This window comes from Euleptes europaea, chromosome 10, assembly GCF_029931775.1.
Source record: "Euleptes europaea isolate rEulEur1 chromosome 10, rEulEur1.hap1, whole genome shotgun sequence".
Taxonomy (NCBI): domain Eukaryota; kingdom Metazoa; phylum Chordata; class Lepidosauria; order Squamata; family Sphaerodactylidae; genus Euleptes; species Euleptes europaea.
This window is the reverse complement of record NC_079321.1, coordinates 45,962,223-45,976,214: the sequence shown is the minus strand read 5'-3', so window position 1 is coordinate 45,976,214 and position 13,992 is coordinate 45,962,223. Positions and strand designations below refer to the sequence as shown.

At 40.1% G+C, this 13,992-nt stretch overlaps 2 protein-coding genes across 5 annotated transcripts in view; one reads left to right on the top strand and one right to left on the bottom strand.

Moving 5' to 3' along the window:
* Positions 1-1,666, top strand: part of B3GAT2 (beta-1,3-glucuronyltransferase 2) — a 31,986-nt gene extending 30,320 nt beyond the window's left edge. Inside the window, exons 4-5 of the mRNA XM_056856177.1 lie at positions 1,192-1,340; positions 1,430-1,666. Coding sequence (XP_056712155.1) covers positions 1,192-1,340; positions 1,430-1,516 — 236 coding nt within the window. The 3' untranslated portion in view covers positions 1,517-1,666. The remainder of the gene's footprint in view (positions 1-1,191; positions 1,341-1,429) is intronic.
* A 650-nt stretch (positions 1,667-2,316) lies between these two features.
* Positions 2,317-13,992, bottom strand: part of SMAP1 (small ArfGAP 1) — a 71,559-nt gene continuing 59,883 nt past the window's right edge. For all 4 annotated transcript variants that reach the window (XM_056856524.1, XM_056856526.1, XM_056856525.1 and 1 more), the window contains 3 exons: positions 9,264-9,429; positions 5,617-5,945; positions 2,317-2,924 (listed from right to left, as the gene is read on the bottom strand). In XM_056856524.1, the coding sequence (XP_056712502.1) occupies positions 2,790-2,924; positions 5,617-5,945; positions 9,264-9,429 (630 nt within the window). In that variant the 3' untranslated portion in view covers positions 2,317-2,789. The remainder of the gene's footprint in view (positions 2,925-5,616; positions 5,946-9,263; positions 9,430-13,992) is intronic.

Genomic DNA, 13,992 nt, shown 5'->3' with positions numbered 1-13,992 from the left:
GTACAGGATTTAATCAAATGCAAGACTAGGTTTTTTATATCCCACAGCTTATTACAGAAAATGTTCACGAATCTGGCTTCAGTGATTGCTGTGCTTAAAGGTAAAAGGTAAAGGTCCCCTGTGTGCAAGCACCGGGTCATTCCTGACCCATGGGGTGACGTCACATCCCGATGTTTCCAAGGCAGACTTTGTTTGCGGGGTGGTTTGCCAGTGCCTTCCCCAGTCATCTTCCCTTTACCCCCAGCAAGCTGGGTACTCATTTTACCGACCTCGGAAGGATGGAAGGCTGAGTCAACCTTGAGCCGGCTACCTGAAACCAACTTCTGTTGGGATCGAACTCAGGTCGTGAGCAGAGCTTTTAACTGCAGTACTGCAGCTTAACACTCTGCGCCACGGGGCTCCTGATCGCTATGCTTAACCCATTTCAATTAAAAACCAAATGGAACAAAGTGAAACGTACTCACTTTCAAACAAAATTTCTTACAATACATTTAATAGTACTACGAGCAAGAAACACAGAAAATTTAAGATGCCAACCAGCATGTCACAGGAAGTAAAGAGTCCTTAAAATCACATGAGCATTTTGCGCTTGGTAAGAATCTGTTCTCATACTGTATTTTCTTATATTTTAAAAGCCTAGCTTTTAATAGGTATGAACTGTGGGTAGGTTATGTTATGCATTCTACTGAAATAGGAGATACGAAGGATCGCTTATAAAAACGGTATCAATGAAAAGCTAATTTGCTTGCAGAATTGATTAAGTCAAGTTTATTTTACCCTCTAGTTAACAATTACATTCACTTCAGACTTCAGTTTCCAATCAATAACAAAGGTGATATCTGGGAAAGGAAAAATGGTCTGTTCCTTTGAATCTCACCTTTTCCCACCAGGCAGACTGTTCATTATACATACATTCCAACTGCTTACATTAAATGTCAATGTTTACATTCTATCAAAATGTATAAGGAGCGCTCAACAGAGATGAAGAGGAGCATAGCTAATAGCTTTTCAGAAAAGTGGCTTGTAGCACAAAAACTAAGCTGTGAAACTTGTGAGGCAAACGTATGACAGTACTTCATGTCACTAACCCTTTGTTTATAAATGCAAATGGGTACAAAAAAAAGGATGTCTAAAGCTAAATGAAATGTGTAAAGCTTTGGTTTAATTATGTAACAAATCTGATTTACGCAGGGTTTGCTGTGAGCCTTCAGATAATCTTGTCCAACCCAAAAGCTGTATTCAAACGCCGTGGATCACAGCCTGGGATGCAGGAATCTGATTTTCTGAAACTCATAACCACAGTGGAAGAACTGGAGCCAAAGGCAAACAACTGCACAAAGGTATTAATTTCACTATTACTGTTGAATCATGTCTTTTGGAGGGGTAACATAAAATGAACTAATTTTTTTAAAAAACATTTTCCCCCCAGGTTCTTGTATGGCACACACGAACTGAAAAGGTAAATCTAGCTAACGAGCCAAAGTATCACCTGGACACAGTCAAAATTGAGGTATGATCTGTACACATAAAATAAGATGTACCAAAATTAATGGAGGCAACTGTGTTATACCTACTGAACTCGGTTAAACATTCAAACACTATACAGCTTGCTGTTGTGGAACAACGTCCTTTACTCATCTAAAGAAAGACTTCTGTGCAAACAATCTGTCAGACGGCTCGAGATGTACGTAATTTGTCGACTTGTTTTACATGCATTTCTCCAATCCATTTTAGCACTTTTAAGTAAAATATTCAGATTATGTTGACAAAACCAATTAAACGCAATGGACTAACTGGCGTGGGAGATTGATCTAAAGCAATGTACATTTCAGTTCATTTGCCAGATTATTTAAACTTGACGTTTATTGGCCCTGAATTAATGCTTTGTTTTGAATTATAGTAGACAAGAATACTACATATAATGAATTAGTCTTACAATGAGCTGGGTTTTTCTCTCTCTCTTTAATATAGGGAAGCAACAGCTTATCAGTATGAGGCACCATAAAATGTAAACACAATTAATGGTATAAACTTGGATATAGCTGTAATGACAGAATTATATCTTTCAGAGAGTTACCCTGTATGTATGCTGTGGAATATATTTTTAGATTAGTCCTTTATCACCACCACCATCGCTTGCGTTGTTTAACTGACTTATTGTAAAACGCAGGAAATTCAGAGATTTCTGGTTTTGTTTTTTTGTATAGCCTGATGGGGCTCTCATGACATCCAGGCTTGCACTACCACATTTCCTGTTCAGCACATCATAGTAATACCACAGTGAAATGAATAATGAAACAAAATCATTGTTATACAAGGACAAAAAAATCTTTAGTGATGCATGTACACTCTTATTTATATGATTATCATTTGTTCATACAGTACCTTCTACAGGAATACTGGGTAATTTTCTGGGTGGGGTTTACACCTTAGATATAGTACTAACATGATATCTATTTCCCTTATATGCAACCATTTGATCTATAACTGATAAAATAATTTGAGTATGTAGTTGGTCACATAGTTCTTCTGAATATGATTCATGAAATCAGATGTACTGTGGAATGAAAAAGCTGCCGATGATAGGTGTTCTCAACCTGCTTTTCACTACATCAAAATTTAAGTCAATACAGACCACAACACTGTCAGTTAATATTACTTCTTAATGTGAACAATTCTGTGAGGTTGAAGAGGGAGAAAATATGTACGTGGACAGACCAGGGAAACTAGATGCGTTTGAGCATGGAATGTCAGATCTCAAATCTGGGTGGAGTTTCTATTGCCATTTTTCATTTCCAGAGTTGTGTGCTGAGAGTCTGTCCTGAGGAGCTTCCCGTCCATCCTGCTGCTGTATTTGGGGGCTGGCTGAAGCTCATCATATTGCTTGGACTACTCAGATTCATTCCAGCCATTTGTTGATTCATCTGTGAAGTGCATACACAAAACTGTAGTTAGTACAAGTAAGTTCTGAGGTGAATTTCCAGACCTCCGACTGTAAAGAAGCCTCAAGCTTAATTTTAGCAGTGAAGAGAAATGCTCTCAATAAGTCACATATTTATAATTCCTATCGGCAGAATTCTTTAAAACATAGATGTGATTGAAGTGCCACATCATGTCCATTCTGAATCTTACCCATGTGCTTTTGTGCCATAAAAACTGCAGGCTACAATAATACAAAACACCTATGCCGAGATAACTACGTTAAAGAGATTGGCAGCACGAAGGCTCAATAATACACACACATTGGTGAATTCATTAAATTATAATAAAAGCATTACTTCATGCATACAATGAAACAAACTGGTGCAAATAACAAAGTCAAATACTCAAAATCCATACAACAAGTAAGAAAAAGCAAGAGAGCAACACAAACTCTCAGTGGCGAGAAACCTCAGAATCAGCGGGAAACGCCCGTCCCGATGTTGAATGGAGATAGTCCAAAAGTCAATAAATTAATTCAAACTCAGAAAGGAGAACGTGTGGCTAGTCTGGGAAGTAACCACATTATGTGTCTCACTCAAGTGACCTGCTTTTTGCAGTGTGAAATTCAGCCATATGCTCTAGTAACATATGGCTTGGCTTTCAGTTACATTGTACATATTTAGATTCCAGTCTAAGAGATAAGATACATCCAGAACTAGATACTGCATTTCATTTTACTGTAGTGGTTTAAAGCTACTTCAATGACCTGAGCTGTCGACAAATTTCAGAGTTTAATTTTAAGCCCTTTACAACCAGAGCATCTGGCTGTGCGATCCTTTAGCATATTTACTCAGAAGTACCATTGAGTTAGGATTGCGGACTTTGTTAACTTTTAAAAAGTCAATTTTCAGTAAGTAAATGGGTATAAAATATGATAGTAATTTGAGTTAGAGGTGATTTGCTGAAATCTGGATAGTTTTTTTAAACATCATTGCTAAGAACATTTTACAGCCAGTATCTGTAAACATAATTTGCCATAATTTCATACCATTCATACAGACAAATTCAAAGTTAAGCATGTCATGTAATGCACAAATGATTCAGGCAACATATGATAAGTCATGACTAGTATACTGAAATTACTAATTCTTGTTCTCACTTTATAACTTTTCAATTAAAGCCTTCTAAAGCAGCATCATATGGAGTCCTGAACTACCCTCAGGGAAAAAAATTGCATGACAGCAAAACATTTTATCCCAGTCCACTATCCCCCACCCCCAAGCTTTATCCAGATTTATTAGTAGGACAGACACATTTTACAGAGTATGTTTGCACCTTCCTTTTCTGAACTGCAGCTTTGCATCAGCGACAAATAGATTGTGAGGGTGTGGATGGGTGATGCCCAAGAGTGCATCGTGGATCTGGGAAGCCGGCAGTCGCTGTACTATTTGCAGAAAGATACTTTAGCAACAAAGAAATTGACGTTGCCTAGAGCTTGCAGACCAAAACGCTCATACTGCAGTCCCAAACTTCTGGATGAGCACTTTTTATAGCTAGTTTCCACACTTGCTCATTCTTAATTCAAATTGGTAAGAATTGCTCTTTACCTTAACACGTTGCCCTGAACATTTTTTTTTAAAGGCTCACTGTTGCATTTCCGTATCGGTGTAGTTGTTCCTCCCCTTGACAGGATCCCATAGCCCTCTGTAGTCAGCAATAATCTGAGTTGGGTGTTTCTCTGGCCTCAACCCACACAACTATATTTACTACAGGGCAGAGTAGAACCCAGCCCTTGGGAAACATTAAATAAGCTGCACTGGTAATACAACAGGCCCTTTATCAAAAGAGCCTGTTGAATATTACGTTTACAACTCAGTGCTTACAGGGATTTTTGCATTGTAATGAATTGGCTACCGACAACTTGTGTTCCCTGTGGGAACTTCAAAAGGAGCCTGAAAACAGAAAGGTCACAAAGAGATGCTACTTTCTGCAAATCCAAGGTCTAGTAATAAACACAAATGTTCTCTCCCACCTATTTAAAAAAAATAAGCTTTTCAGGAATATGGTACTTCTACATATTACATGAGAATAATTATGCTACAAAAGGAACCTTAATTAAAGCAAGGATGAAAAAGGCTGCTTCAGGCATTTTCAGGGCCTAGCATAAAAGAACCCAACTAAATTGTGTAAATTTACTAATCTGGCACATTTACATATGCACAAAAAAGCTGGAAATATAAAAATTATTCACTGCACAACTTAAAAAATTTCAGTGCAATCCTAATCAACGTTAACACCCTTCAGAGCTCATTGACTTCAACAGTCTGCAAATTCTTAGGGCTCTTATTTCAATTTATTTGTTTCAACTTCTAGCCCACCCTCAATCCCTGGCAACCAAAGAGAGTAATCAGTTTTCCAACTGCACAACTAGGAAAGAATAAAACTCCCCCTCTCTCCTTAGTGTGGGCTTGTTAGTTTTCTTTTTGCAGTTTAAACTCATGCATCACTTTCTTCAACTGGCAGCTGTCATGGAACGCAGAAGCAAATCCAAAATAAATACAGTATGACTAATATAGTAGAAGCAGCAATACATCTAGTGCACCTTAATTCTTGAATCTGGAATTTAACCTTAACAGGAAAAGATTCTTCTCCCCACACCCTTCCAAAAAAGAAAGAAAGAAAAAACAGTTCTACCTGAGTGAGGTTCCACTGAGCTTGTTGATTTTGCTGCATACCATATTTATTCTGGGGGGCAGCTACCGGTCCCACTGTTGTTACTTGGGGGCCAACAACATTTTGAGGAAGTCCCAAACCAGCAGCCTGTGCAGCCACAGAAAAGCCATTGGGCATCCCCATGCCCACCATCATTCCTGTGTTTTGTCCTATGACAGGCACTGACTGTCCCATCATGTTTCCCATCATTCCAGGGGCTACAGGTACAGGCACTCCCATAGCTGGAAAGCCTTGAAAATGAGTTGATGGTGGTGCAGTGAAGGGCATAGACTGTGGTCCCATGAAGACACCTGTATTGGGTAAAGGGGAAGAACAAGAAGAAAATGCATTTTATGGTGTAAGCAGCATCTTAAATTCTCTAAGATAATTTTGCAAACCCACATACAATTTCAGTTCCATCTGACAAAAAAGTGATGTTCACAAGTTACAATTAATGCATGTACAATCCATGTACAGTGTACAATGTTTCTGTATAGGTGCACTGAATAATTCTCATGTTACATTCAATGCATGTGTGACTGAACATGTGATTAAAACCACACATTTATTCAGGTACTAGTCCCCAGTTGCATTTGTAAAGTGAACGCACACTGGCGCTCTCTTACAAACGAATGTACATGCATTCACTGTAACATATGAGCTGGGAATGAGGAGATAGCCTGCAGGTCTTTTTTTGTTGTTGTTGCTATGTCCATGAAAGTTTGACATTAACTTTATGAGCAATGTATCTGCTGAACTAAATCACTAATTATCAACATGTGACTCTTAATTTTAAAGAAATGTAGTAAAAGTCCTCAATTATTACAAATTAAATTTCTAACAAAATTAACACAAGGGTACAAAATCCAGGCAGTGAATAGTCCAGTGATGCTTAAAAAATAGTGTCTCCCTCTAGGATGCTGAAGAGGATAAGCTATTCCTTCCACCTCACGTGGCTGCTAGTTCTTCCTGCTCTCTCAGCCATACAGCCCTTTCAGTGCAGTTTGGCTTAGTTATAGCATTTTCACACTGAGGTGGTGGTGACCTAGCAGGAATTGGGGGCTGGTAGTTGCTTTATCTGATTAGCAGCATTTGATACGAAGAGGCTGGGGCTGTTATCAGAGGTGAGTTCAGGCCACCTAGAGTTCAGGAATAACTGCTTCAGGTAGGCTACAGGTGGGTTCAGCATTATCTTGATAGAGTTGCTTTAATTTATTGTGCATGCTAGTTTAGTCTAACAGTTACCTTTCCTCCTGTTTCTCCCCTCCAGTATCGGTCAGATATTGAATATCTGTTACATTTGCTCCTGTGGCTTGTCAAACCACATTAACTTGGGGAGTGTATAGCTAACTAATGACAGGCACAGAGCTGGGGGAAGGAAGGGAGGGGGTGTGCCACCTGCGTGTACTGGAGCCAGGCACTGGCGGCCCCAGGGGTGGAGACAAATGCACTGGGTGGGGTGCACGGTGGCTGTTTCCTCAGAGAGAGATGGGCAGACAGATGGACTGGCTGACGTGGGCTGGTGGTGGTGAGGGGACAAAGAGCCCCAATGGGCCACTGCCTTCAAGAGCCCCAATCTGGAGGGGAGCTGGACAGAGTGCTGAGATCTTGCAGGCAGGAGAGCCAACACTGAGGAGGCCTTCCTGTGCCTGCAGGCGGCGCTCTTCTTCTCCCCATGTGGGGGGACTGGGTGAGCGGCAGCAGCTAGCACCAGTACGAGATGAGGGAGGGCAGCACCGCACGCATCAGCTGGGCTGTGGACAGGCAGCTGCACCCATGCAATGGCGGCCCTCTTCACCAGATGCCCGCACCAGTGCCCCCCTCCCCTCGCAACCGGGGCAAGTGCCCCACCAGACCCCCCCAAGATTCGGCTTTGACTAATTAGAATAGGAGAGGAGTTAGCTAGACAATTATCAGGGCTTAGCAAAGCACGTTCTTCATCATCTATTCTTCTAATGGGTTCTTCAGGTTTTTCTCCCCTTGTACTTCCTGTGCTGCTTCCATTTTTTATGCTTTTCTCTTTCATCTCCTCTGTATTTTCACCTCCCCTTTGTTCCTGCATTTTTACACCTCATTATCTTTTTTACAGTCGCATTCTTTATTCTTTTTTGTCAACAGCCTTCCCTGGAAGCGATGCCTTAATCAAATCAGAGATTCTCACACCACAGCTCTAGAACCTCTTCCGATAGTAGGATTCAACTGTGTAAGATATATAACAGTAGCAAATAAGAACAGTTATGTGCATATGCAGAGTGCTTTCCTTTACAGCCAGCAACTATTCACTGGAGGAGAGACTCTGAAATTACCCTCTATAATTTCTAGATAGGGTTGACCTATGTGGCACTTCTCAATTAAATAGAGCCCCGTGGTGCAGAGTGTTAAGCTGCAGTACTGCAGTCAAAAGCTCTGCTCACGACCTGAGTTCGATCCCAACAGAAGTTGGTTTCAGGTAGCCGGCTCAAGGTTGACTCAGCCTTCCATCCTTCCGAGGTTGGTAAAATGAGTACCCAGCTTGCTGGGGGTAAAGGGAAGATGACTGGGGAAGGCACTGGCAAACCACCCCGCAAACAAAGTCTGCCTTGGAAACGTCGGGATGTGACGTCACCCCATGGGTCAGGAATGACCCGGTGCTTGCACACAGGGGACCTTTACCTTTTAAAAGAAAGACAGCTGGTGGGGTGGAATGATAAAAAAAAGCTCAAATGGACCAACAATACGGGATCTTTTCTTACTACTGTGCTCCCATGTTCATCTCTCTCCTTTCTCCAGCCTGGCTCCTACAAAATCCTACTGGGTCCACGTGCAAACATTTCTACATCCACGAATAAAGGGTATATCTGATTTTTTTATAATGCATAGGATGGTATCATTTCCCTCGAACTGAGCGTGGTGTAGTGGTTAAGAGTATCCAACTAGTATCTGGGAGATCCAGGTTCAAATCCCCTCTTATGTCATGTAAGCTTGCTGAGTGGCCTTGGTCCAATCACACTCTCTTAGCCTAACCTACCTCACGTGGTTGTTGGGAGGAGAAAATGGAGGAGAGGAAATGATGCAAACTGCTTTGGGTCCCCATTGGGGAGAAAGGAGGGGTATAAATGAATGGAAAAAAATTCACCCATTACCCTTCCCCCAACACTTGCCTAGTTTGTGGAGGTGTGCTGCCTTCTGGCAGCACCATAGAGGAAGTAAGTGCCACTGTCCAGTTTCCTAGGCAATAGGGGACACTTGCTTAGTTCATGCTACTTGTTCGAAATGTAGAACAGCAAGGGAGGGAGAGCTCTTTGTGTGGTCTAGGAATAGTCTCTTCCCTAATAGCTTCATCTCACTTCATAGGCTTCCCTACCCATCACTAACAATAGGGAGGGCAACTCTGAAGTCCATGAATGAATCTAAATTTGGGGGGGCTTTTAAGAGTCTCCCTGAGTTTGTTTCTGAATAAATGTAGCATTAAAGGAAAACAACCTCTCAATTTTAAATATTTTTGTTCTTACTTAGTTCAGCTTATTTTATCCAGTGTAGAAACAGGAAAATAAATGAACACTAGTACACATGTTTACTACCCCACCTGTTGAGTTCTTACCGCTGCTTTCAATTAAGCTACTTTGAAATCAGACTTGGAAAGCAATTACCTGGAGCATTTTGCTGTGGCATGGTCCCTGTGCCATACAGTGACAAGATGGAGTCTTTGGAGAGCAGTTTCTTTGCTGACTCTTCTGATTTTGTTTGTTCGGTGAACAGATCAAGGTCCCCAGATGCAGCAGATAAAGTGGGGGCTGCAGAGATAGTGGAAGCACTCTGGGAAATAAAAGTCAAAAGAAGACTACTCAAAAAAATTACCAGAAGAAATGCTAGCTAGTATTCATTTCATTCCTAAACTAAACAGAAAACAGTTTAGTTACAAGATTAGTGGTAACCTTGACAGTTTCAAGGGACATAAGAATCTAAAAGCTTTACAGAAACAATCATGTGTTACAAATATACACACGCAGAGGAATTTCTATGGTTACATACAAAGAACACACTTATTAATTTCTTAGTTTCCCTTATAGGTTGCATAAATTACAATGATATATTATTAAAATCATGAGGAAGCGTTTTCCGTGTGAAGCAAAATCAAAACAATTCCACACTATGCAAAAACATGTCTGCATACAGATGACCCCACAGCAAACATGTAAACTGTGGAATGTGCGTATGTGTGTGCACGTGAGAGCAGTAGTTGGGCCACAGTTGTACACAGGTGTTTAAGACATGCATGTATATATCTATGTTTTCCATGTTTTATGAGCTTGCGGCAAGAAATATTAGTGTAACGCCAGTGTACACAGTAAATTTATTGTGTAAGTTGTAGAGCGGCCCCTAGATAGGAGCTTGAATCTGTCAAAATATCAGAAGATAATGTCTTTGACAACATGACTTTTTCTACTGTTGGTAGAGAGACTGTATGAAGAAATGTGGTGAATCTACAGTATGCAGCATACCAGCTGATTTTCAGAATTTGCCAAACTTTACAAATAAATACTGGGGGGAAAATCTGCTTCTTGTCAGTCATTCTTTTAAATTAAAAGGTTATAAAGAAATCACGTAATCATGACCTTTTGCAGGATTTACTTTAAATGTAATGCATGCATCTTTGAACATCAAATTCCCCCATCCCTCTTACAGTCGACAGTATTTCTTCCACAACATGCTGGGAAGCCAATCTAACTATTCAAAAGGGTTACAGAAATTCAACAGAATGTCAGACTCAGTGACAAGTATTTCTCAAGGAATTTGAGGGATATTATCTTCTTAAGTATGAAGGAAAAAGTAGGACTCTGTCCTACAGCTACCTTTATGACATACGTAGTTGTTCAGGTAGGATACCTGCCTAAAAGGATTAACTTCTCCACTGCAGTCCAAGATTCTGAAAGGCTTTATTTTCTTCTATGTTTTCCTTATCTCCGTGTACCTTTTTCAAATACTCTCCTTGGAGACTGAATTATAGTGCAAACCTCCTTCCAGAAGATCCAACACACAGTTTGCTGACTCTCAAAAGCAAAGCAAATGATGGACAATTCCATCAATTGCTAGTTCCACGAAACTTCTCTAATGAAAGGTTTAAAAAGTGAAATGAATTTGTGCCCTGTGTAATGATAGGTCATCTAGCTTGGCCTCTGTGTCTGTCTCTAGATGAGGTAGTATGCATTTTCTGCAGCAGGATTTATGGCTCATGCTGTTACTCTTAGAAAAATGTCTACCCAAAGTCATCATGCAAGGGTAAAGAAACCTGTGTATAAAGTTCCCTTTCAACTACTGACAACAATTTGGGGATGAAGGGAAATTTCTATCGTCGGAGACCCAGCTTTATTTCTAAAAACATTTTGTGACTCAAACTGCCTGACTTCCTTTTCTATTTTAGCAAGAAATAGGTTGCTTGCATGAATTAACCTGGACACACATCAGTAATTCTTATAATAAAAACAGCTGGATTCATTTCAAAGAAAGCATACACAAACATGAAGTAACATTGAGCTAGCCTATATTTTTCACAAAATGAAATATGATTACAAAAAAAACCCTCATTTAGTAAACAAAATATTAATCAAAATATTTAATACAATGAGTATGAATTAGCTACTAAAGTATTTTATGCAAATGATCTTGTAAACAGCTTGCTTAATGGTTTGGTCATTTAGTGAAGAACAAGCTATACAAATGGATCCAAAGTAAAGTGAAGTTTGGATTTTGTGTTTGGATTCTCAAAGACTTCAAATGTGTTTTCAAAACACACACAGGAATCTATTTTTAGTGCTTCAGGCACAGTGACACTGCACAAATTCACAGGTTGAATGGTTCAGTAGTCTTTGTCAAGAAGAACTACACCCTTAGAAGCTAGAAATTCCTACATTTTTTATGAAGCCAACAGAGCATGAAGGAAAACATTTTCGCATAAACCATAATATATGGTAAACTTTGCAAAAAAAAATAACTACATAAACATTGAGATAATTTAACTGCATCAAATCTTTTTTCTTTCAATAGGTACTGAATTGATTTATCTCAAAATGTAAGGTTCTTTACATATGTCTTCTATGGTCCTCAGGAAATAAATACAGACCAAACTAAGTCCTGAGTTAAGCATTGAGACGGGGTGGAATGTTTTCCACTACTAAAGTTCTTTGTAGACAAAAATTCCATTGTTTTATAAAATTAACTGCTAACAATTAGTGGATGTGGATGTAATAGAAATGAAATCAAGCAGTGTGTGTTGTATAATTTGCTCCAGTCACAATGGAATGGTTTATACATAACACAAATACACCCACACACCCTGGCCAGGAAACAAAATACTTACACAGCTATAGTTTGTTTCGTTTGAATCACAAAACATAACTGAAATCCTCATATGGAGGGTGGGGATTCCGATGGAACGAGAAACAACAAGCATTTAATTTCCTAGCTCCATGCAAGGACAAGATTAAGGAGAGAACATGCAAGCCTCATGATTCCACCAAGGTCCTGCCTAATATTCAAACCATGGTTTAGTACTGTGTTTGAATCTAGTCTGTCACTGGAGTGTGTGTGTGTGTTCATATACTTCTATAAATGAATACATAAGCAAAGCCCTCCAGTGAAAGAGAATGTAGCTCAAGCAATTCTGAACCAGAGACACTTCAGTGTGAACTAGAAATAAAAAGTGTAAATGCTTCTATGGATGCTGTTAAACTATGTTGAAGTGTAGATTAGAGGCATCTCATGCACAACAAAGCATATGTATTAAACATGACATGTTAATACAAAACATTACATCAGTAGAAACAGTACTTTTTCCTGGATTAGTCTGTTATGATGTCACCCTATCTCCCTTATAAAAGTGACCTCCTGAACAATTAAGATTTACATAGTTTGCAATGTGCTGGAAGCATGAGAGCCTTCCTGACCTCCTCAGGCAGGCCATTCCATAGGACAGGGGCCACAACAGAGAAGGCACATATACAGACAGTTGATCTTGCCCATTTGCAGGGTGGCACCTGCAGAAGGCCCTGCTCAAATAAGTGGTCATAGCAGGACATAGGTAAGGTGGAGGTGTTGCAGATATGAGGGTCCAAGACTCAGGGCCGGTGCTACGATTAGGCAAACTAGGTGGTCGCCTAGGGCACAGACCTCAGAGGGGTGCAGAACTGGCCTAAAGGGGCACAGTTTTTAAACAAATTAGTTTCTTGAAAAAATGCAACTGACAATTTATATTTTTTATTTTAAGGTAAGTACCACAACAGTGCTATGGAACAGAATTAATTATAACATCTACAAGACATCTGTTTTTCAAAATTGGTTAGCAGTGGGGGGGCACAAGTTAGCCTTGCCTAGGGCGCAACAATGACTGGCACCGGCCCTGCCAAGACTATGAAGGGCTTTGGATGCGATAGACATTACCTCGAATTGAGCCCTGTAACCAATGGGCAGCTAATGGAGTGACTGCAGAATGGGTGCAATATCCATGCTTCCCTTAGCTCCTGATAATAACTCAGCTGTGGCATTCTGCACAACTGCAGTCTCCAAGTTGATTTCGAGGCGAGGCCTAGGTCCAGTACATTACAGTAGTCTAGACTCAATGTTACCATGGCATGGATCCCGGTGGCCCGATCAGCAGAGTCAAGGTAGAGGGCCATTTTTCAGGCTTTTAAGTTGGGAAAAAGGTTGTTTTTTGTGCAGCTGCTTTAGCTTACTTCTCCAGCGGTAATGCTAGGTCCAGTATAACCCCTATGCTCTCAACCAAGTCAGTAAGGGTTGGCTGAACCCTAGCATCAGAAGTGTGAAGTATGATGTTGTTTAAGACTGCAGGCTTCCTAGCCAGCGTTACCTCATTCTTGTCTGGGTTGAGTTTCATTTTCTTCTGATTGAAATGATGTGAGGCAGGGTTAACACACCTCCAGTTTGCAGGAACTTTCTATCTTATCTAGATCCACTGACTGCAGCCAGACACAAAATGGTGACCTAGTAGGTGGAGTCAATTACCCAGGATGATCAGAATGTACAAGAACAACTCTACATACAAGTTAGGATCTCTGTGGGATATCTGCAGTAATTCCAAGTCTAAAAGGTGGCTGGCTTCAAATGTCTGGCCATAGACTGCACCACTGAAGCTGTGTGACAGTGATTAACCACTAAATCCATAACAGATATTTTTGTTTATTTTCAATTTTAAAGGAACAGCAACTCATATTGACATTCTCAAGCATAACCTTCTAGTTTACAGCTGGAGGACACAGCTAGAGACTGAAACATACATGTTGTCCATGAATCATGCAAATATATAATATTAAATAACATAGAACACATTGCTATCCCTACTATTTCCATAAGAAAGCCAGACTA